At 39.6% G+C, this 22500-nt stretch overlaps 1 protein-coding gene across 6 annotated transcripts in view; it reads right to left on the reverse strand.

The window, feature by feature from the left end:
• Window positions 1-22500, reverse strand: part of LOC143033450 (uncharacterized) — a 622033-nt gene that overhangs the window by 41152 nt on the left and 558381 nt on the right. For 5 of the 6 annotated variants that reach the window (XM_076198912.1, XM_076198908.1, XM_076198910.1 and 2 more), the window contains exon 4: window positions 12957-13154. In XM_076198912.1, the coding sequence (XP_076055027.1) occupies window positions 12957-13154 (198 nt within the window). Of the gene's footprint in view, window positions 1-12956; window positions 13163-22500 lie in introns of all 6 variants that reach the window. The other variant, XM_076198913.1, reaches the window with a different exon arrangement.

Below are 22500 nucleotides of genomic sequence, written 5' to 3' on the forward strand. Positions count from 1 at the left end.
AGTCTGCAATGATAAGAGAAATATATTAAATGTAAAGAGCATTCCCTCGGAGTCAATGGATGCTGACCACAGGCTGGTGGTGGCCAAACTAACTTTCAAGAAATTAAGATCAAGGCCGCCGCCCCCAAAAAGAAGAAGACTCAATCTGGTCAAGCTAAAAGAGGGTGAGATTAAGCAGAGGCTGAACGGAGAAATCGCAGATGATGTGACAGTACAGAATGATCAAGCTTTTGAACATATATCTTAAAGACAAATTGACTAATATTGCAGAAGAAACTATTGGAGTGAAGTATGTTGGGGGGAAAAGAAAGAAACAGACCCCTTGGTGGACTGAAGAGGTGAGGGAAGCAGTGAATGAAAAGATGAAGACTTTTCGCAAATGGATGAAAAGAAGAACAAGGGGAAACAGATTAATGTACGAAAGTGCAAGGAAAGAGGCTGAAAGGATAAAGAAAATAGCAAAGAAATTTTTTTGGGATCAATTAGGAGAACAGTTAGAAGATGATTTTACTACTGGAAGGAAATTATTTTATAGTTTAGCAAAAAGATATCGTAAAGGAAGCAGGGAAACTTGTTCAACCATTAAAGATAGGGAGGGTAACAATAGACAATAGATGGAGAGAGTATTTTAGTGAGTTACTGAATGTTAATGAGGACGAGGTGGCTGGCCATTGGGAGGTGGGAGAAGTGAGAAATGATGAGAGTTTGGAAATAATATCCAACGAGGTAAAGGCAGCAATTAAACGAATGAAGAATGGAAAATCTGCAGGATGCGATGGCTTGCCGGCGGAGATTTTTAAAGAAGCAGAGGAGACTCTATTGCCATATTTAGTGTCTATGTTCAATGCAGCATATGAAACAGCAACAGTGCCTGCGGAATGGAGTAAAGCTCTGATATGCCCTATCTTTAAGAAAAGGGACCGGACAGTCTGTAGTAACTACAGAGGAATATCACTTTTGCCGCATATAGGAAAGGTATATGAAAGAATATTGGAGGCCAGATTAAGAATTATAGTTGAAAAGAAGCTGGGTGAATGGCAATATGGTTTTCGACCAGGAAGAAACACCACAGACTTGATTTTTGCATTGAGGATGCTGGTTGAAAAGGCATGGGAATGGAATGTTGAGGAACATATGATTTTCCTGGATTTACAAAAGGCTTTTGATAGAGTGCCAAGAAGGAAACTATGGGGTGTGCTTGAGGATCCCCAGTATGAGGTACCTACCCATCTTGCAAATGCAGTAAAGGGACTTAATCGTACATCTGAAAGCGTAGTGATCTCCGAATATGGAGCTAGAAATTGATTTGGGATAGCAAGTGGAGTGAGACAGGGCAGTGTGTTGTCACCATTGCTTTTTATTATGTAAATGGACTATATAATGAAAGAAATAACTCAGATGGAGGATAACACGGTTACTTTTGCCTATGCTGATGATGTGGCACTCATAGCTGATGATCTAGAGATCTTACAGGAAGCTGTGGACAGATGGTCTGAACAATTGACAGAAATGGGAATGGAGTTAAATGTCGGAGAATGTGAATACATGAACGTAAGCAGAATTTCGGGAGATTAAGGAGTTACTATAAATACCCAAGAAGTAAGAAAAGTACACAACTTCAAATATCTGGGAGCTGATTTTAACAGCGGAGGGGATATACTTTCGGAAATAAATGAAAGAATCAAGAAATACAATATAGAGCTGCAGTCACTCTACCCACTTCTTAAGGATCCCGCGATACCAAGGAAAGTGAAGAAAACTATCTATATAACTATATCAAGACCAGTACTGTGTTACGGATGTGAGACCTGGAAATTAACCAGTAGGACAAGGAGTAAAATACAGGCCGCAGAAATGAGAGTACTAAGGGTTATCTACAGATGTACAAGGGTGGACCGAATAAGGAATCAAGTTATAAGAGAAGCATTGGGGGTTGAGAATGTACTGGATTATGTGGAGAGATAACAGCTGAGATGGTACGGACATGTTATGCGAATGGAAGAGCAAAGCTATCCAAAGAAGTACTACTTATGGAAACCAAAAGGAAGAAGACCTGTGGGACGCCCAAAAATGAGATGGAGAACAAATATCCAGCAGGCCCTGCACAAGAGGGGAACTTCACTGGAGGAGGTTGAGAGGGATAGAAAATACGAGGAACGTCAACAATGGAGAGAGCTAACGAGACGTGGTAACTGACAGACCTATCAGGTCTAATAGGAGGGTGAAATATATATGTATATATATATATATATATATATATATATATATATATATATATATATACATATATATACATATATATATATAAATATATATATATATATATATATATATATATATCGGTATATAGACACGTATACATATATACATACATTCGTGTAAATGTATATATATATACATATATATATATATATATATATATATATATATATCGGTATATACGCACGTATACACATATACATACATTCATATAAATATAAATATATATGTGTGTGTGTGTGTGTGTGTGTGTGTGTGTGTGTGTGTGTGTGTGTGTGTGTGTGTGTGTGTGTGTGTGTGTGTGTGTGTGTGTGTGTGTGTGTGTGTGTGTGTGTGTGTGTGTGTGTGTGTGTGTGTGTGTGTGTGTGTGTCTGTGTGTGTCTGTGTGTGCGTGCGTGCGTGCGTGTGTGTTGTGTGACATTGTGACAAATGGAAATTAGCTCCACCACAACGACTCGAACCTCTGCCTTAGCGACTGCTTATTATGAAGCAGAGACGATAGCCTTGAGCCATGCTAGACCCTAAAAAAGGAACGACCTGGGTTACGACCTGATAGTTCCCCGAGGGCACTAGGTTTAGCTCAGTCTCTATTCTAATTTCACAGAGTCTTTATTATGGCATGTCTTCGGACTTGGGGACCATCAAATAATCTTGGTTTTATTTTTTCGTATGACAAAGCAAGAAACGCCGATAATATGTACTGAAAACAATTATTGTCAGTGTTCAACGCCTTGGCTTAATGTTTTATCAACCCCAGTTTGAGATAGATAGAGGGAAAACGATCTTCTCTTGACTTATTGACAATATTCCTGCTTCCAAAGTTTCCCGAACTGGCCGATCTTTTTGGGCCCAGTGTTTGCCACGGGCTCTACTGTCCAACATACAGATATAGTACGGAAACTTTATATATCCCTTCTGCTGGCCAAGGAGGAAGTTGACCATCTTAAGGTCCACACATATGATCCAACTGTGTTCATGGTATCTAAGTAAATCCATAACCATTCTTATGTCATCGTGAGTTTCTCGTAGATGGATAGAGTGACTGAGAGGAACTGCACCAAAGTCACTGCCATTATGCAAAAGGACACACGTGAAGCTACGTTTGGAGCTATCCAAAACCAGTCTCCACTCAGCAGGACTATATGTGCCAACTCACAACTTGGTAAACAAACCAGGAACATCGTGGCAGTAAATTGTTTGTCTTCAGAGAAATACTTAACAAATGTACTCTCTGTTGATCAGTAATATGATAACCGTCCCGACCTGTCAAGCATATGTCTTTCACTCAACCTGGAGGCTAAAATTTCTGCAGCTTTCTTGGAGAGCGCTAAATCACGTATCAAGTCATTCAAATCCTCTTGATTGAAACAGTGAGGAACTAATGACTGCTCAGGATCTGATGATGAATCTGCAGACTCTGAATCCATTCCGTGGAGGTCCATATCAGGTACATAATTTTCATCCTCGGAGGAAGCATATCCACTGAAAATCGGAACTGGCAGAGACTCAAAATGAGGTACTGGCCGGATCGTTGAGGGAATGTTGGGGTAGTCGATTTTGAACCGATTTTTCTTGCCAATGCATTTAGTATTCACCAGACAGAAATAACAGTCAAATACATAATCCTTTGGCTCTCGCCACACCATGGGGATTCCAAAAGGAAGACCATTTCTCTTTCCTTTCGTCCACTCACGAAGATGTTCCACATAACTATGGCAAACAGGATGTGGGGGCCAACTTCTTATTTTGATCGCAAAGAGGGCCATCAAAATATGCCTTATAAGTGCGGATGACAACGTTTGATATATTGCGCTTTTGACAAACTAGCATGTAAGAACCACATATGTAGCAGAAAGTATCTAAATCATTAACGCAATTTCCTCTTGACGAAGTCATCACCCTAACATGAAACCTGAAAAGAAAAATAATAATGTCAATATTTTGCACATTAACACTTCTTACTATCTTACTACTATGTACTGTGAAGTATTTGCTTTCTACAAGCAACCTCTCTCTCCGTCCGGAGGGCAGTTTACGGGGGAGATGATGAAAATAGAAATCAAAGAGTAACTATAGTATGTAGGTAAAAATTGATCATATATTTGATATCAGCATGAAAAAATACTAAGAATTGGTAGACATATATACACAGACATGACAGAATTGAATAGACACCAAGATAAATCGTTCAGTTTATTAAACAAGCAATTGATACAATTAAAATGCTTCTAAATGGTCACAATGTGAATAACTAATACTTGGTTGACATCCCCTTTTGCTTTTTTCAATGCAAGGACCCTTCTAGGCATATTAGTGATTACCTGACGAATATAATCTTGAGGGATTTTTTTCCATGTTTCCCGTAGTAATCCTAAGAGTTCGGGCTTTGAAGATGGCTTCCTGTTCTTTTTGCAAAGTTGTCGATCTAATATGCCCCACAGATGTTCAATAGGGTTCATATCCGGGGACTGACTTGGCCAGTGATTTTTTGGGCCTAAAATTCACACACAGTACTGTAAATCATCCTGATTCACTGATGGTTTGTGGAGCTTTTGGCTACCATGGTGTGGGATCATAAGTGATACTACCAAAAAATGTAACGCTGAATACAGGCCGATATTTTGAGCTACTTAATTATCATTTAGAGGACTGTTTTATTCAGTGCAAAACAGATGTCTTCATGCAGGATGGTGTACCATGCCACACTGCCCAACTCATTAAAGAATGGTTTGCATTCTGTGATGTGGAGTATACAAAAGATTGGCCAGGTAATTCGCCTCATTTAAACCCAATTAAGAACCTCTGGGTGCTCATGAAAGATAAGTTACGTGAGCGCGACACTTCATCAATTCCCAAGCTGGAGGTATCCATCAAGGATATTTGGAAGAATATGGACCCTGTGTGGCTTCAAAATATTGCAGCATTTGTCATTAGACGTCTCCAATGATGTATCAAGAGAAAGGGGTGCCCACAAAGTACTAGAGAACTGATGACTACCTGATAATATAGGTTATTTGAAGAAATTTATTATTTCTTACTCTAGCGCCTAATTTTTTGTCCCCAGTGTATATATATATATATATATATATATATATATATATAATGTATACATATATATGTATATATATATATATATATATATATACATATACATATATATATATGTATATATATATGTATATATACATATATATATATATACATATATATATATATATATATATATATATATATATATATATATATATATATATATATATGTATTAAAGTTAAACAGTCGTTTTTAAAAATAACAACACTGTTAAAAACAGGTAGATTAAAATTTCACCTGCTTGTAATGAAGGCTGTGTTTATAGTATCCCTTGCAAAAATTATAACTTTAATTATATTGGACGAACAGGCAAGGATTTAAAATTGAGAATAAAGGAACATAAATATAACATCAGAACAGGGCAAGTTTCAAGTGAGTTGTTTTTACATTTAAGGGATTTTAATAATTGCATTGATTGGGATAATACAAAGAAAATTGTCTTAAGTAAGGACATTAAGGAGAAGAATATCATTGAATCATGCTATATAAAAGCTTCATCTGAGAACAACATGAATATGATTATGGAAATGTATAGATTAGATAATATCATAACATACAAAATTGTTGACAGTAGCCGGCTCAAACGTCCGGCAGTGCTGAGAGAGTGAGGTCACAATGGACCTGTCCTAATTCCCCCTAGTGTGCTTCTTTTTTATATATATTGCCAGTTTCCTTACTCTGTACCTTTGAAAATGTCTTAAATAGACGAAAACGTTCGGTCACCTTTCATTTTATTTTCCAAGTGGTTTTATTACACATTTTATAAATCACGTGCTTTTGCAATTTATTCGCATATATATATATATATATATATATATATATATATATATATATATAAATATATATAAATATATATATGTATATATATATATATATATATATATAGATATATGTATATATACATATGTATGTATGTATGTTTTGTATAGTTCTCTCTGTAGTGTAAGTACTTTCTAACGAGTATGTTAGAATGGTATTGGACATGTAAGACTTTGATCATGTTTACATCAAAATATTAATTATGTGACATTTTTCCATATGTAGTGGAAATAGATAGAAATTGCATGTGAATAGTAGTTGCATAATGAATGTATATATCTTAGTTTTTAGAGTGAGAAATCTAATGAGTGTACGCGGGAGTTGGAATAATCGAGTTCTTTGTAACTACTTTTTTTTTTTTTTTTTTTTTTTTGTCCAACACAGGCAGTAAAGGAGCGAAAATACGTGGAATCATCAGGTTTTTACCTAACAAGCTGTCGTAACACACACACACACACACACACTCATGTATATATATATATATATATATATATATATATACATATATATATATATATATATATATATACATATACCAAAGACTTTTTTCCCTTAAACGGGGGGTAGCCAAACAGGAAAAGACATAGAAACCACTCCCACCCAATCCATTTCCTATATATTCCACTCCCCTCCACCCTCCTCCCTCCCTCTTATCTTGGCACCTCCTGGATGACGGGCCATCCCTGTATCCTGTCTACTGCCCTGGGTCAGAAGCAATGTCGCAAGACACAGGACATCTACAGCAAGGCCGCTTCATAAATTCGGCGACCCCCCCTTTCCGTCTCCTCATGCAATATATATATTGCTTAAAATTGCTTGACTATTATTTCATAGACATAGGACATATAAGGAAGTAATGTTAATACAAATGTTCATAATTGGTTTTATCTTCTCATAGAGACTTAACATCTCTTAGACACTAGATTGTTCTTATTGCAAGGTTTAGACTTTGTGTTCTGCAGTGAACAATATTGTCTCTTCTTACACTTCTTTTCATGTTGAACTGAAATTTATCACTGCAAAGAACTCGATTTTAGAAATCATTAATTAAATCACATTTATTAATGTAACAATAGCAAAACTAATCTAATTTATTTGGAATTTTATCATTCAGTGTTTGTACCAATTAATGCCATTTTCTAAATTGTAATGCTTCCATAATGTTTTGTTGAGTTGTTTTTATAATATTCAGGTTTTTTAATGCTTCTCTTTGGGATCTTTTTGTACTATTATCAATATAACTTTCTTATCCCTTGATGACCATCTATGTTTCTTCTTGCTTTTGGAATGCCTGATGGTGGTGTGCCCGGTCCAGATACTGTTTTATCTATTCTATTATTACTATTATCATTGTTGTTGATTTTTTTATCATTTCACACATTATCTTATGGCTTGGTGGGATCGTTTCTGGAAACATTTTTTTCTTTTTACCTTTTCCACGTCAATTTTTTATGATAGCAAATTTTTTATAAAAAATCTTTATTCTAAATGAATTTATGAATATTGAAAATGAAACTAACATGCAAGCTGAAATAATACAATATTAGGATAAAGCAACTTTTGGGCCATCATGTTTAGTAATCAGAATACTCTGGACTGACCCTGTACGGGATCGTCATCAAGGGTACAATAGACAAATGTTAATATCAGTCTGTTCTATATTACATAACTCAACACGGGGGAAGTTCACCGAATAAAGGAAATCTTAGAAACATAAAAACATAAGAATGGAGGAGAGTACAAGAGACCATAAGGCCTAAACTAGGCAGTTCAATTTCCATTACCACGTGTCATCCCTTTCCATAAAGTTACCTAATCTTCTCTTAGAACATCCAAATGCTTCAGCGCTCATTACATGGTTACTTAAGCCCCACTCACACCAAACGTTTCGCCTATACGTTTTTACTTGGATGTTACGCGCTCACACCGTACTAGAAATGCATGGGTGGAACTGATACCGAGATAACATCGAGATAACATCGCGGGGCGTCAGAGAGACGCAAGGTTAAATGCATCGACTGCCAAGGCTCCCCAAACATTTCAAACCTGTTTAGAATTTAAAACCCACTCCAACGCAGCTCTAGCTCGGTGTTTGTTCGGGTTGCAAAACTTGAATATGGCTACGTTCAATGTATTTCTACCCTCCAGATCGGTGTTAATACGTTGTATGCATTTCCATTATACTCTCACTTCTATGTCAGTTCGATGTCACTTTGGTTTCCATACAGTTTGGAGGGATACCTCACCCATGATTCTTTACTATTGCAAGGTCAACTCGGTGCTACTATGGTGTCAATACGGTAACAACTCGGTGCTACTACAGTGACTTCGTTATCACTTTGATGCATAAATATCGTCTCAATATCTCCTTCAAGAACATCCAATTGGCTACGGGGCAGGAAATTCTAAATTCTAAACAAGTTTGAAATTTTTGGGGAGCCTTGGCGATCGATGAGTTTGACCTTGCGTTTGTCTGAAACCCCGTAGTGCTATATCTATGGTATCTCGGTATCAGTTCGACCCATGCTTTTCTAGTACGATGTTGCAGAGTTTACATCGATGTAACATCTAAGTAAAATCGTATAGGCGACGTATTGGTGTGAGCTGGGCTCACCGATCTAGAGGGTAGAAACGCATCGAACGCAACCCTTTTTTTAAGCCTGCAACCCGTACTAGCACCGAACTAGAACTGCGTTGGTGTGAGCAGGCTTTAAGTTTATTCCATTCGTTACCCACTCTGTGGGTAAGTCAGTTCCTGCCTATTTCCTTTACCTAAATTTGTCCAATTCAAGTTCATTACTACGAGTCCTACCTTGTTATTTTAATATGATAGCCATATCTGCATCACCCTAGTCAAAGTCCTTCACTCATTTGAATACCTCTATTATATCACCCCGCACTCTTCTTCGTCTTTATAGAGAATGCAAGTTGGTGCCTGAGCCTGCCTATGTATGGTAAATTTCTGAGCCTGTGTATCATTTTGCTCATTCCTCTCTGTACTGATTCTAGTGAATTAATATCCATTCTGTAGGACGAAGACCAAAGCTGTACCGCATAGTCAAGGATGGGTCTAATTATTACTAGACAGAATTTAATGATTACCTCTGCACTTTTATTTGTAGCCATTCTATCAATGTCCTAATGCCCTGTTAGTCCTATTCCTGTCGCTAAAGCTTCGTTTCTTGGATTTAAAGTACATACATATATACATATACCAAGGCTTTTCCACCCTTACAAGGGAGGTAGCCAAAAAGGGAAAGGCATGAAAACACTCACACCCATTTCATCCCTACATACACTCCACACCCCTCCCACCCTCCCTCTCATCTGAGCACCTCCTGGATGACGGGTCATCCCTGCACCCTACCCACCGCCCTGGGTCAGAAGCAGTGTCGCAAGACACAGCACATCCACAGCAAGGCCGCTTCATTTAATCGGCGACCCCCCCTCTCCGTCCCCCCTTGCATATAAGGAGAGGACGGGGAGAAATCCCTTCGGGCTGCGTCAAAATTTACTCACACATACTACCCCACCCCCCACCCCCCTGCCCATTCCTCCTCATGCAATCACAACATCATCCATATACAACATCTCCCAGCTCCTTTTTCACCCTGTTCTCCTCCTCACCTCCTCATTTCTCACTCTATCTAGCCTAGTAACCCCCATCATACTTCTCAGACACCTCATCTCAAACACATTCAAACTCCTTCTCTCTTCTTCTCTTATGTTCCACGTTTCTGCCCCATACAGTGCTGTTGGCACAATCACTCCTTCATACAGTCTCCTCTTCGCATCCATTCCCAAATGTCTATTCCTCATTACACTCTTTAATCCACCAAAGCATTTACTCGCTTCTCTCAATCTACATTCTACCTCCACCTTCACTCCACCTTTTCCTGCTACACTTGCACCCAAGTATCTAAAACTATCCACTTCCTCCAGTCGCTCTCCCTTAATGTTCACTTCCAGTCTACTGCCACTTTCACCCCTTGTACATCTCATCACCTTACTTTTACCTACATTTATCTTTAGCTTTCTTCTATCACATACTCTCCCAAACTCTGCCACCAGCTTCCTCAATCCCTCCTCTGACCCTGCCACAAGCGCAGTGTCGTCCGCACACAACAGCTGGCTCACCTCCCACTTTTCTCCATTTTCTTTAACCATCTCCACTCCCTGACCCACTACCCTAGCATTCACCTCTCGCACCACCCCATCCATGTATAAGTTGAACAGCCAGGGCGACATAACGCATCCTTGACGAAGTCCCACCTTTACCTCAAACCACTCACTCTCTCCATTTCTAATCCTGACACAAGCTCTACTACTCTCATAAAAACTCTTGACAGCTCCCACAAGCTTTCCTCCTATCCCATAAATCTGCATAACCTCCCACAGTGCCTTTCTGTCTACCCTATCATAAGCCTTTTCCAGATCCATAAAAGCCCAAAAAACATCCTTCCCCTTTCCTATAGCTTTCATACATATCTGTCTTACCACAAAGATCTGATCTACACAACCTCTACCTGTCCTAAATCCAGACTGTTCCTCACCAATTACTCCTTCTGTTCCTCTCCTAATCCTCTCAATTAAGATCCTCCCATAAGCCTTCCCTACTACACTTAACAGGCTAATCCCTCTGAAACTACTACATTCACACTTGTCCCCTTTTCCCTTGTAAAGAGGAACTATACAGGCACTTCTCCAGTCCTCCGGTACTCTACCCTCTCTCCAGCAAACATTAAATAACCTCACCAACCAGTCCACCATCACTGAACCTCCCTTTTTCAGACATTCTGCATGGCATCCATCCAGACCAGGTGCCTTACCTGCTTTCATCATCTTTACGACTGCCTTCACCTCATCCTTCCTTATTTCTCCTCCATTCTCCTCACTCATCATGGTCATTTTCTTCGCATTTCCCACTGCAGCTATCTTTCCTTCCCTATCCTCCTTCACATTTAGCAACTCCCTAAAATATTCTGCCCATCTTCCCCTTACTGCCATCTCTTCCATTATCATCTCTCCATCTGTACCTTTTACCTTTTCTTCTCTACTTGATTCGCCTCCTCTTCCTCTCTTTATTTCTTTCCAAAACATCTTTTTATTACTTTCAAAATTTTCTGTCATACTCCTACCCCATTTCACATCTGTTCTCCTATTTGCCTCCTTTACCTTTTGCTTTACTTCTCTTTTCTTTTCTTTGTACGTCTCATATGACTCCCCCGTCCTCTTTTGTAACCAATCTGTGAATGCTCGCTTCTTCTCTTCTACAACCTTCTTTGTTTCCTCATCCCACCATTCACTACCCTTTCTTCTATTTCCCCCTGTCCTTCTTGTTCCACACACCATCCTTGCACACTTTAAGACTCCCTCCTTGAACCATCCCCATTCCTCCTCCACACCCATCTCTGCTCCATCCTTTACTCCCTCCCACTCCTCCTTCAGCTTCTTTCCGTACTCCTTCTCCTTTTCCTTTTCATTCAAGGAGTTCACTCTAAGAACCTCCCTACCTTTTGTTCCTTTCCTCCTTCTCCATCTATCCTCCACTCTCAGCTTACCTTCCACCAAAAAATGATCTGATATTCCCCCACCCTCTCCCCTTAGCACATGTACATCCTTAACTCTTCCTATCATAATCCTATTTACCACTACATAATCCATTAGCGCTCTATCTACCACCCTTCCCTCCACCACCCTCTCCCATGTGTACTTATGCTTGACTTTCTTCCGAAACACTGTATTTGCTATCATCAACTCTCTTTCTAGACACATTTCCACCATCAACTCTCCACTACGATTCTTTCCTGGAACTCCACACTTCCCAACCACTCCATCGATTGGACCATTTCCTACCCTAGCATTAAGGTCTCCCAGTACTATTACATTGACATTTCTTCCTAAACCCTCTATGCACTCATTTAAATCTATCCAAAAGGCCTCCCTTTCTTCCACGCTCTTCTCACTGCCAGGCCCATATGCACTTACAAAAACCCACATCTCCTTTCCCAGTTTCACCTTCATCCACATTATCCTTGAGGAAACCTCCTTCCACTCCACTACCTGTTTACCTATCTCCTCACTTACTAGAATAGCCACCCCTTCCCTCCCTCGCCCTCTCTTCACTCCTGATAACCTCCCACTTACACTCCCAAACTTACACTCACCCTTCCCTTTCAACTTAGTTTCACTCAAAGCCAACACATCCATCTTTCTTCTCACAAACATACTACCTATCTCTTCCCTTTTACTCTCATCTGTACCACATCCACGCACATTTAAGGTAAGGACTCATTAACACTCCCAATTCCTTTTCACATTCTGCTTTTTTTAATATGGCGTTAGCTATACCTGCTAACTGGGCTGTGTAATTTTACACTTAATACACTGCATTTTGAGACAGCAAAGTATATTTGCAATTTCTCTGATCATGCATACGATTTATTAAGATCCTGCTGCAATATCCCAGCATTTTCTCCGGACCTATAAAGGACCCAAAACTGAGCCCTGAGGAGCTCCACTAGCAAAACAACCCCATTGAAAGAAAGAAGAAGAAGAAGAAAAAAAAGAAGAAGAAAAAGAAGAAGAAGAGGAAGAGGAAGAAGAAGAAGAAGAAGAAGAAGAAGAAGAAGAAGAAGAAGAAGAAGAAGAAGAAGAAGAAGAAGAAGAAGAAGAAGAGGAAAAAGAAGAAACATGAATACATACAATTCTAGAAACTAGGTCACCCATAAATCGAAAGAATGGGGCTGTCGTGAACTGTATCAAAACCGGAAATATCCTCACTTACTATTCTTGCCCTGGGTGACTGGAGACATGAGAAGCAGATTGGCGAGGGCGGCGCCGGTGCCGTGGCCGAACAGGGTGACGTTGTTGGGGTCGCCGCCAAAACCCTTGATGTTGTCCTTGACCCATTGGAGGGCGGCCATCTGATCCACGAGGCCAAAATTCCCGATGCCGCTAGTCTTGAGTGTGGGCCTCAGGAAACCTGCGGTACTAATGGAACTTAGTGCCCTTGACGGGAATCGGAGGGACAGAATTGCAGAGTCCTAGTCTATGGACATGACCGAGTGTATAATAGAGTTCAATGGAAAGAATTTGGGGCTCACAAGGCACGCGCTCGCACACACACACACACACACACACACACACACACACACACACACACACACACACACACAAACACACACACACACACACACACACATGGCGCTGTGGTTAGAGCTCTGGTCTGCCACTACGGAGGTCCGGGTTCGATCCTCGCCCGGGGCTGAAATAATATCAGTATCGCAGCGCTGAGGGGTGTTACTCCAACTCTCATGGGCGGGGAGTTGGGGGTGTGTGTGTGTGTGCAAGGTCATAGCATTACCCATAGATCGGACCTACGAGCTCTGAGCTCTCTTCCAGGAGGGAAATAGCTGTCGATCACGAGTCCAACACGTGATCCAAAGACCAAGTGAATACACAATCATTACCCTCTCACCGCAAATTATTTTACTCGTATATACAATCTACTTCTCACGCATCTGCAGTCTTTGCATTTTCCCACATTTTCATCAGCACAATTCCCATTGCTATTTCCTTTACTGAATACTCTGTCCATTTTCTTAGAATTCTTAGATTTTTAACCTTTAGTACATTTTTATTCTCATTATTCATTCACTTATTTTGATTTGTTTCATTACATACAGGTTTTTTTTTTTTTGTGCTACATGCAGGTTTCACTACATACAATTTCTTTACCTCCATGCCACATAGTTCCTCACTTTGTTGTTGCATCCAGTAATATCCTTTTATCTATTGGATAATTATTGTTATTTTTTTAATATTGCTTGGTTATCTTTTCCCAACATAGTTCTTTGAGTTTCTCCTGGCTTGAACCACTCCGCCTACTATTCACTTTACATTTAGTTATTAAGTACACCCGTTCACTTCGCCTAACTTACCTATTCGTATGCACTACTACTAACTACACGATTGCACGTCTTTACTCCATTGTAGGCATTGAGCATATCACAGTAACACCAACACCCATACCTTCTTAATCTAACCACCTATGCACAGCACATCAGTGTTGAGATCGTGCCTCAGTAATCATGTTCATTTGCTTTTTCTTTCTCTTTTCACTTCCGTAGGAGAAGTTCATGAGTTCTTTATTCGAGTATACATTAGTCATTCGGTACTCGTACATCTCAGTGCATGTCAATATGCATCATGATTTTAACAATGCTTAGATATATCAAAATCTGCTCATCACTATAACTATCTTATTGAAGGGAAAAGTCAAAATGATTCGGCCTCCTTTATTACGGGCGTTTTCATGAGTGAAATCGTCTATCATATAATATAAAAATTGATTATAACAGTTACGGAGGGAATCGATCATACTCTCCTCTCCTGCCAGACACCTCCACCCCGGGTATGTCGTTATCATATCGGATTGCTGCCAATCCTCAACAGTCTATACATATGTGCATGATGATATATGAGTGAGCCTAGCGAAGTGGATGTGTATTACCTCTTCTGTTACCTCACCTGTGTTAGTATGTTTTAAGTGTTTTTTGGCTGATAAAGTCAAAAACTTGCAGCTCCTGCGTTGTCCATGGCATCAGCCTTTTACTAGGTGTCCCGTATCCCGGCCCAAAGGCTATCGATCCCTAGGCTGATTATATCGTCTAGTGTAAACTATAATAAAATATGTGAAGTTCGTCATCAAGTTGAAAGGATTCTTAGCAATACACCAATATACTTGATCTGTCTAACACATGGCTTTTATTCCATTTTCCCCTTCAACCCAACACCATTACTTTAATGACTTTGTCCTGATAAACACCAGACGATTTTCTTCAGTTCACTGCATTGGTTTCAATGTAATAAAATCCTTTGGCGTTTACCAAAAGAAAACTGTAATTACCGTGTGCCAAACCAGTACAGTAGTCAGATTAATCCCTCCTCATCGTACCACCAGGCAGTTTCCTTTATCTGTATGGCCACAAATCCTTGGCAACGGAAGGTTAAAACCTATTTCAATTAACATGTAGTCAGCAATTGACCTTGTTCTGTTTATTCTGGCTGCCGCTATACAAGTTTATTCAGCAGAAGGAAACCCTTTCCCCCCCAAGCCTGTCGATCCCTAGGCTGTTATAAAGCCGGGGCTCGAGCTGTTGTCTTTAACCCATTGTCTACAATGACATACATTATGTATTTCATTGTATTAAGCACTAACTAAAAAAAATTACGTTGGAGCGTTTCGAACCTGTTTCTCTCCTTTTTTCAACTGATGTCAGGTGATTCTCCTTTGAGAGATTCCATTTTTTTTCCCCTATGGATTAAAGTCAGTTTAATCTGGATGAAATTTTCATGTGTTTTTATTTATCTGTTAATTTGTCCCTCATTTATGCCGTTCCCTTGAAACTATTCTTTACCACTTCTATGACTTTACCTCTTTTTAGCCTATATGGTAGTGAGCTGAAAGAATGCTGTCACTGTAATTCTCATGCGAGTCGTATAAGGCGACAAAGTGGAATGAAGTGATGAGTATAAAGACCCTGCTCTCTATATATTCATCCTACGAGAAGTCAAGGCATCAGAGGGCACAGGAAGGAAAGAGCAAACACCGTATTCAAAAAGAGAAATAAGCATAAGTATACATGGAAAAGGGTGGTGGATGGAAGGGTGGCTGATTGGGGCATTAATGTACTATGAAGTGGTATCCAAAGAAAGGATAGGAAGAGTTCTGCAATTTTAAGCTTTCATGGAAAGGGTGGGTGGGTGTCAAATAAATTTTCGGTAAAAGGGAAATTAAGACTGGAAGGGAGATGGAGGAGGAGAAAAAGGGTGGGAGGAAGAGAATGTGGAGAGCTAACACAGTGGGGGTGAAAGTGGCTTCAACATTGTATGAAGCAGACTTGATTTTAAGACTGTCGCAGTTGTCATAAGGATGCCGGGTTCGAGTCCTGGGCAGTACCATATTTCAATTTCAGCATACTGACCTATGATGGCTTAGAATTAAAGTGCACTGCGGTTGTTAAAATATATCTCTAATCACTGGGACCCATTCAGTGTTTTACATAGATATACATATATATATATATATATATACATATATATATACATATATATACACATATATATGTATATATATATATAATATATATATATATTATATATATATATATATCAACCATAATTCACTTTAATTCTAAGCCATCAACATCGAGAAACTCGACGAGGCATGCATGCAGAAATTGATACGTGCTACAGCTAAGTACTCGAGCCACCACTAGAACGTAACAAGTGACAGTGACTTAACTGATATATATTAAGATTCAAATTCTTCAGTTTGAAGAATAGTCTTTTGTCTTCACAGTTCAAAGTATGAGCATAATCATTCATGATTTCAAAATCATGGAGAAGAGGGTGCAGTAAAAGGCGCTGCTGAATGCTAATGGTTATAATGACACAATGTAACAGTACAAAAGCTGTTGACACAAACACCGAAAACTTAAGTCTTTTCGCCTCTCACGGAGGCTTCTTCAGGGTGAGAAGAACTATAAATTCAAAGGCTAACTAGGTCTGCTATCGACGAAGATAAAGTAAATGGCAATGGTCTTTGGCCGACTGTCAGTTCTTAAAAAGTAGGGTGGTAAGGGTATTGGGAGAGGTCATCGCAATTTTTGGGAGAGGCCCTAGAAATATATATATATATATATATATATATATATATATATATATATATATATATATATATATATATATATATATATATATATATATATATATATATACACTAAAAAGACGTCTCCAATACCATCAAAACCAAGGCTCTACTTCCAACACTTTATTGACCACCACGACATGAAGCCACCACTTAACACATAAGTACACAATATAGTTATACTCCACAAAGAAACAAATTTCAAAAGACTGCAGATTTCTGAAGCTGTTGCTATTACTACTCAACGGCCCTCCATCAATGTACAGTAAGCTGCAGATTTCATCCTCCCTTCAGCCCACCCCCAGGAACATCATGCCCAACAAAAACGACAAGCAGCACCAAAATTCACAGCCTACAGGACCCAAAACCAGAAGTCGAGCGAGACTTTCCTCCACAACCTCCGGAATAAGACTGATGTCTTCCATACCTATCCTAGTAACCTCACCCAGAGCCCCCTTCCGACTTCGCCCGCTTCTCCAAGTGACCTCCCCCAGGGACTTCTGACGTCCTCGCCTTCCACTAGTGACCTCACCCAGAGACTTCACTTGACATCTCCTCCTTCTAGTGACCTCACCCAGAAACTTCTTCCTCCAGTGACCTCTCCCAAAAATTGCGATGATCTCTCCCAATCCCTTACCACCCTACTTTTTAAGAACTGACAGTCGGCCAGAGACCATTGCCATTTCCTTTATCTTCGTCGATAGCAGACCTAGTTAGCCTTTGAATTTATAGTTCTTCTCACCCTGAAGAAGCCTCCGTGAGAGGCGAAAAGACTTAAGTTTTCGGTGTTTGTGTCAACAGCTTTTGTACTGTTACATTGTGTCATTATAACCATTGGCATTCAGCAGCTCCTTTTACTGCACCCTCTTCTCCATGATTTTGAAATCATGAATGATTATGCTCATACTTTGAACTGTGAAGACAAAAAACTATTCTTCAAACTGAAGAATTTGAATCTTAAGATAGCCAAAGCTATTAGCGCAGTTGACTTCAATAAAAATTGTCTACGTGAAAACCTGTGTATATATATATATACTTATATGTATAAATGTATATATACATATATATATATATATATATATATATATATATATATATATGCAAAGAAATCCCAAAACACACGTGATAAACTATTTTTGCAGAAACCACTGGGAAATGGAAAAAACAGATACCGAATGTTTTCGTCTAAATAGACGAAAACGTTCGGTATCTGTTTTTTCAATTTCCCGGTGGTTTCTGCAAAAATATATATATATTTATATATTCATGTATATATATATATATGTACATATATATATACATGTATATATCATATATATATATATGCACAAATTTCACAAGCCACACGTGAATCACAAATATGCAGAGTCCACTTGGAAAAGAAAAACACACGGAGTCCGGGCGCGTTCGTGATATATTCACAATATCAAGGAAAATATCACGGAAGCGCTCGGACTCCGGGTGTTTTTTCCTTTTCCTAGTGGACTCTGCATATATATATATATATATATGAATATATATATATATATATATATATATATATATATATATATATATATACATATATGTATATATATATATATATATTATGTACATACACACACACACACACATATATATATATATATGTATATATATGTATATATATTATGTACATATAAACATATATATATATATATACATATATATGTATATATATTTACATATATGTATATATATATTATGTGCATATATATATACATATATATATATACACACACATATATATATATATATTTACATATATATGTATATATATATATATACATATATATATATATACATTTACATATATATATATATATGTATATGTGTGTGTGTGCGTGTGTGTATGTGTGTGCATATGCATGTATGTATGTATGTATACATACCTATACCGGTTTTTTTCCCTTACAAGAAGGGTAGCCAGTGACCTCTCCCAGTGCTTGTAATGGTTCTGTCTGTGCTCAGTCTCTTCATGGATGGTAAGACACGCACGTTTTCGATCTGTTTGTTGATGTTATGATGGTTATTTTGTATATATATGGCTTCCAAAAACAGTAGCCTTCGGGGATCCGACTCCCTGTCTATGATTGTTGTGTTGGTGTCTAGGCCTTTTCTTGTTAATGCTTTGTTGTGGGAAGAGATATAATGTGACTTGATTGATCCGTTGGACAGGTGGCATGTTAGGCGTCATGTTAATTGTGTTGTTGTCATACCAATGTAGGTGTGAGATCCACACGTCTCACTATTGCATTTGTATTGGTATACAACGTGGTCTTCTTGTAATGATGTTTTTGTGATGGTAGGTTGGTTATGGATAATTAATTAGGCTGTTTTCTTAATATTGTAATAGATGATGAGTTGGATTTGTTTTTCGGGGTCTGTTGTCTGTACGTTCTTCTTTCTGATTTATTTTGGTATCTTTTCATCTGTCTTGTGTTCTGTTGACATGTGATTCTTGTAGTATAACTTGATGGAATTCCTGTTGGTAGGTGTCGGGTTATCTTCTTTTTTCTACCATTTGTCTAGGATCTTCTTTGTGATGTGTGTTACATCTGAATTTGTATATCCGTTGTTAACCAGGACCTGAGTTAGTCTCTCCAGTTCCTGATGTGTATTTCTCCATGTGGAGCAGTGTGAAAGGCCCTCCTGACATATGCGCCGATGATGGAGTGTAAGTAACGGGAAAGGCACTCATTCCTTCCATTCAGGCAGAGTCCAGGGTTTATTGGTTTTGTGGAAACTGTTGTTAGGAAGCCTGTCTGCTGTGCTGTGACGAGAACGTCAAGGAAAGGGAGGTGTCCATTGTTGGCTTCTTCGTAGGCGAAGTTCAGTCCGGAGGCTCTGATGAAGCGGGTTTTCGAGTTTTGAAGTTCCTTTTGGTCTCTTACTCGTACGAAGATATCGTCCACGTAACGGCAGTAAATGGAGGGACGGGCCTCTGCTAGGAACTCTGTATCAATGGTACCCATGAAGAAATTTGCAGACAAAACTCCAATGGGGCTACCCATTGCCACACCATCGATTTGTTTGTTCATCCTTCAATTAAGGCAGGTAAAGGGAGTTTCTTTAGTGCATATATCCAGCAGCGATCTTAAGTTTTTCTCGGGGAAGCGTGGTTTCGTCGCAGTGGTACACTCTATTGAGAATGAAATCAATCAATGGTACGGTCTACGTTGACATTCGTAAATGGATTCTCCATGTCCAACGAAGCTATGATGGTATCCTCGTTAGATGGGGAATCTCATAGGATTTCAAGAAAATCGAACACTAAGGCAATGGTGTAGGTGCTGGGGACATATGGAGAAAGAAGTTCGTTAAGTTTCTTAGCTATGGTGTATGTTGCTTTAGGTATTTGGGAAATGATGGGCCTAATGGGGTTACCAGGCTTATGTGTCTTGATGTTTCCAAAAGCATACCCCAGAGAGTATTCGCCTGTAAACTTGGACAATTTTGGACTATCCATGTTGGCGTTGACGGATATCATGATTTTGTTCAACATCTTCTTGATGGCCTCAGTTGAATTTCTTGTTATTTTCGTGAACAAGATATGCTGAGTAATCTGAACAAGGAAAGTCGGAAAGTAGGTTTAAAAATGAATAAGAATAAAACCAAAGTAATCTTCAAAACGAAAGTTCAAAGTAAAGAGATTGTAATCGATGGTGAGTCTTGAAGAAATTGAGGCCAGATGGTAAAAGTGACGAAAGATCGTGATAATGAAATGGAGGGACGTATTACAATTGGTTGGAAAGTGTATGATAAGTATAATAAAATCCTGAGAGGCTCTCTATCTCTATGTTTGAAACGTAAAGTTTACAATCAATACATTATACCAGCAATAATCTACGGGAGTGAGACTTGGAAACTAACGAAGGTGACGAAAATAAAGCTAAAGACTGCGCAGAGGAGAATGGAGAGATCAATGATGGGAATAACGCTGAGAGACCGAAAGAGAGCAAGATGGGTGAGAGAGCAGACTAGAGTGAAAGATATTGTAGAGGCGGTGAAGGAGAGGAAGTGGAATTGGGCAGGTAAGTTAGTGCGGACGACTGATAAGCGATGGAGCAAGTGTGTTACTGAGTGGACGCCGCGAGATAGGAAGCATGGAAGAGGAAGACCAGACAGAAGGTGGAGAAACGAAATTGAGAAGTTTGTAGGAGTGACGTGGCAGAGGTTGGCACGGTCGTGTGAATCATGAAATGCTATGAAGGCCTTTGTTCAGCAGTGGACTCTAGATAGCTGTGTATGTGTGTGTGTGTGTGTGTGTGTGTGTGTGTGTGTGTGTGTGTGTGTGTGTGTGTGTGTGTGTGTGTGTGTGTGTGTGTGTGTGTGTGTGTGTGTGTGTGTGTGTGTGTGTGTGTGTGTGTGTGTGTGTGTGTGTGTGTGTGTGTGTGTGTGTGTGTGTGTGTGTGTGATTCACCTTGGTCTTTGGATCACGTGTTGGACTCGTAATTGACAGCCAATTCCCTCCCGGAAGAGAGCTCAGAGCTCGTATGTCTGATCTATGGGTAATGCTATGACACACACACCCAACTTCCCACCCACGAGAGTTGGAGTAACAACTCGAAGCGCAGCGATGCTGAAATTTTTTCATCCCTTGCAGGAATCTAACCAGGTACCGCCGATACCTCCGTACTGACAATCTGAGACTCTACCAACCGCGCCACCGAGTGTGTGTGTGTGTGTGTGTGTGTGTGTGTGTGTGTGTGTGTGTGTGTGTGTGTGTGTGTGTGTGTGTGTGTGTGTGTGTGTGTGTGTGTGTGTGTGTGTGTGTGTGTGTGTGTGTGTGTGTGTGTGTGTGTGTGTAAATTCACCTCGGATCTGCTGCAGTCTCTGTCGAGACAGCCAGACACCACCCTACGGCAGTGAGCTCAGAGCTCATTATTTGCCGATCTCTGGGTAGGTCTGAGACCACTCACACACCACACACCGGGACAGCAAGGTCACAACTCCTTGACTAACGTCCCGTACCTACTCACTGCTAGGTGAACAGGGGTTACACGTGAAAGGAGACAAACCCAACTTATCTCCGCCCGGCCGGGGAATCGAACCCCGGTTCTCTGGCTGGTGAGGCCAGTGCTTTACCAATCCGCCACCGAGCCGTGTGTGTGTGTGTGTGTGTGTGTGTGTGTGTGTGTGTGTGTGTGTGTGTGTGTGTGTGTGTGTGTGTGTGTGTGTGTGTGTGTGTGTGTGTGTGTGTGTGTGTGTGTGTGTGTGTGTGTGTGTGTGTGTGTGTGTGTGTGTGTGTGGGGGTGGGGGTGTATGTCATGGGTTACATTCGGGTGTCTACAATAGTCCTTAACGGGATCAGATACTGCATCACTAATGAATACAGAGGGCATAGGAGCGCACAGCCACACTCACCCTTCTCCCTCTGCCATGGAAGGATCAGCATTTATTTTTTTACATATAGCAGTAATCAATAAGATAGTACCATGTAAGTCTATAATGGCAGCTTGAGTGTTCGATAATGTACGTAATATTAAAAGTGACATGCTGGGTTGAGTTTGTTTTTATGCGCATTCCTTGAGTGAACTGGTGTGCGTGCAATAGATCCGAACTCAAGTGGGGTGCCAACATGATATAGTGTACGTTA

Source organism: Oratosquilla oratoria, chromosome 15 (assembly GCF_046742065.1).
Source record: "Oratosquilla oratoria isolate Oo_2021 chromosome 15, ASM4674206v1, whole genome shotgun sequence".
Classification (NCBI taxonomy): domain Eukaryota; kingdom Metazoa; phylum Arthropoda; class Malacostraca; order Stomatopoda; family Squillidae; genus Oratosquilla; species Oratosquilla oratoria.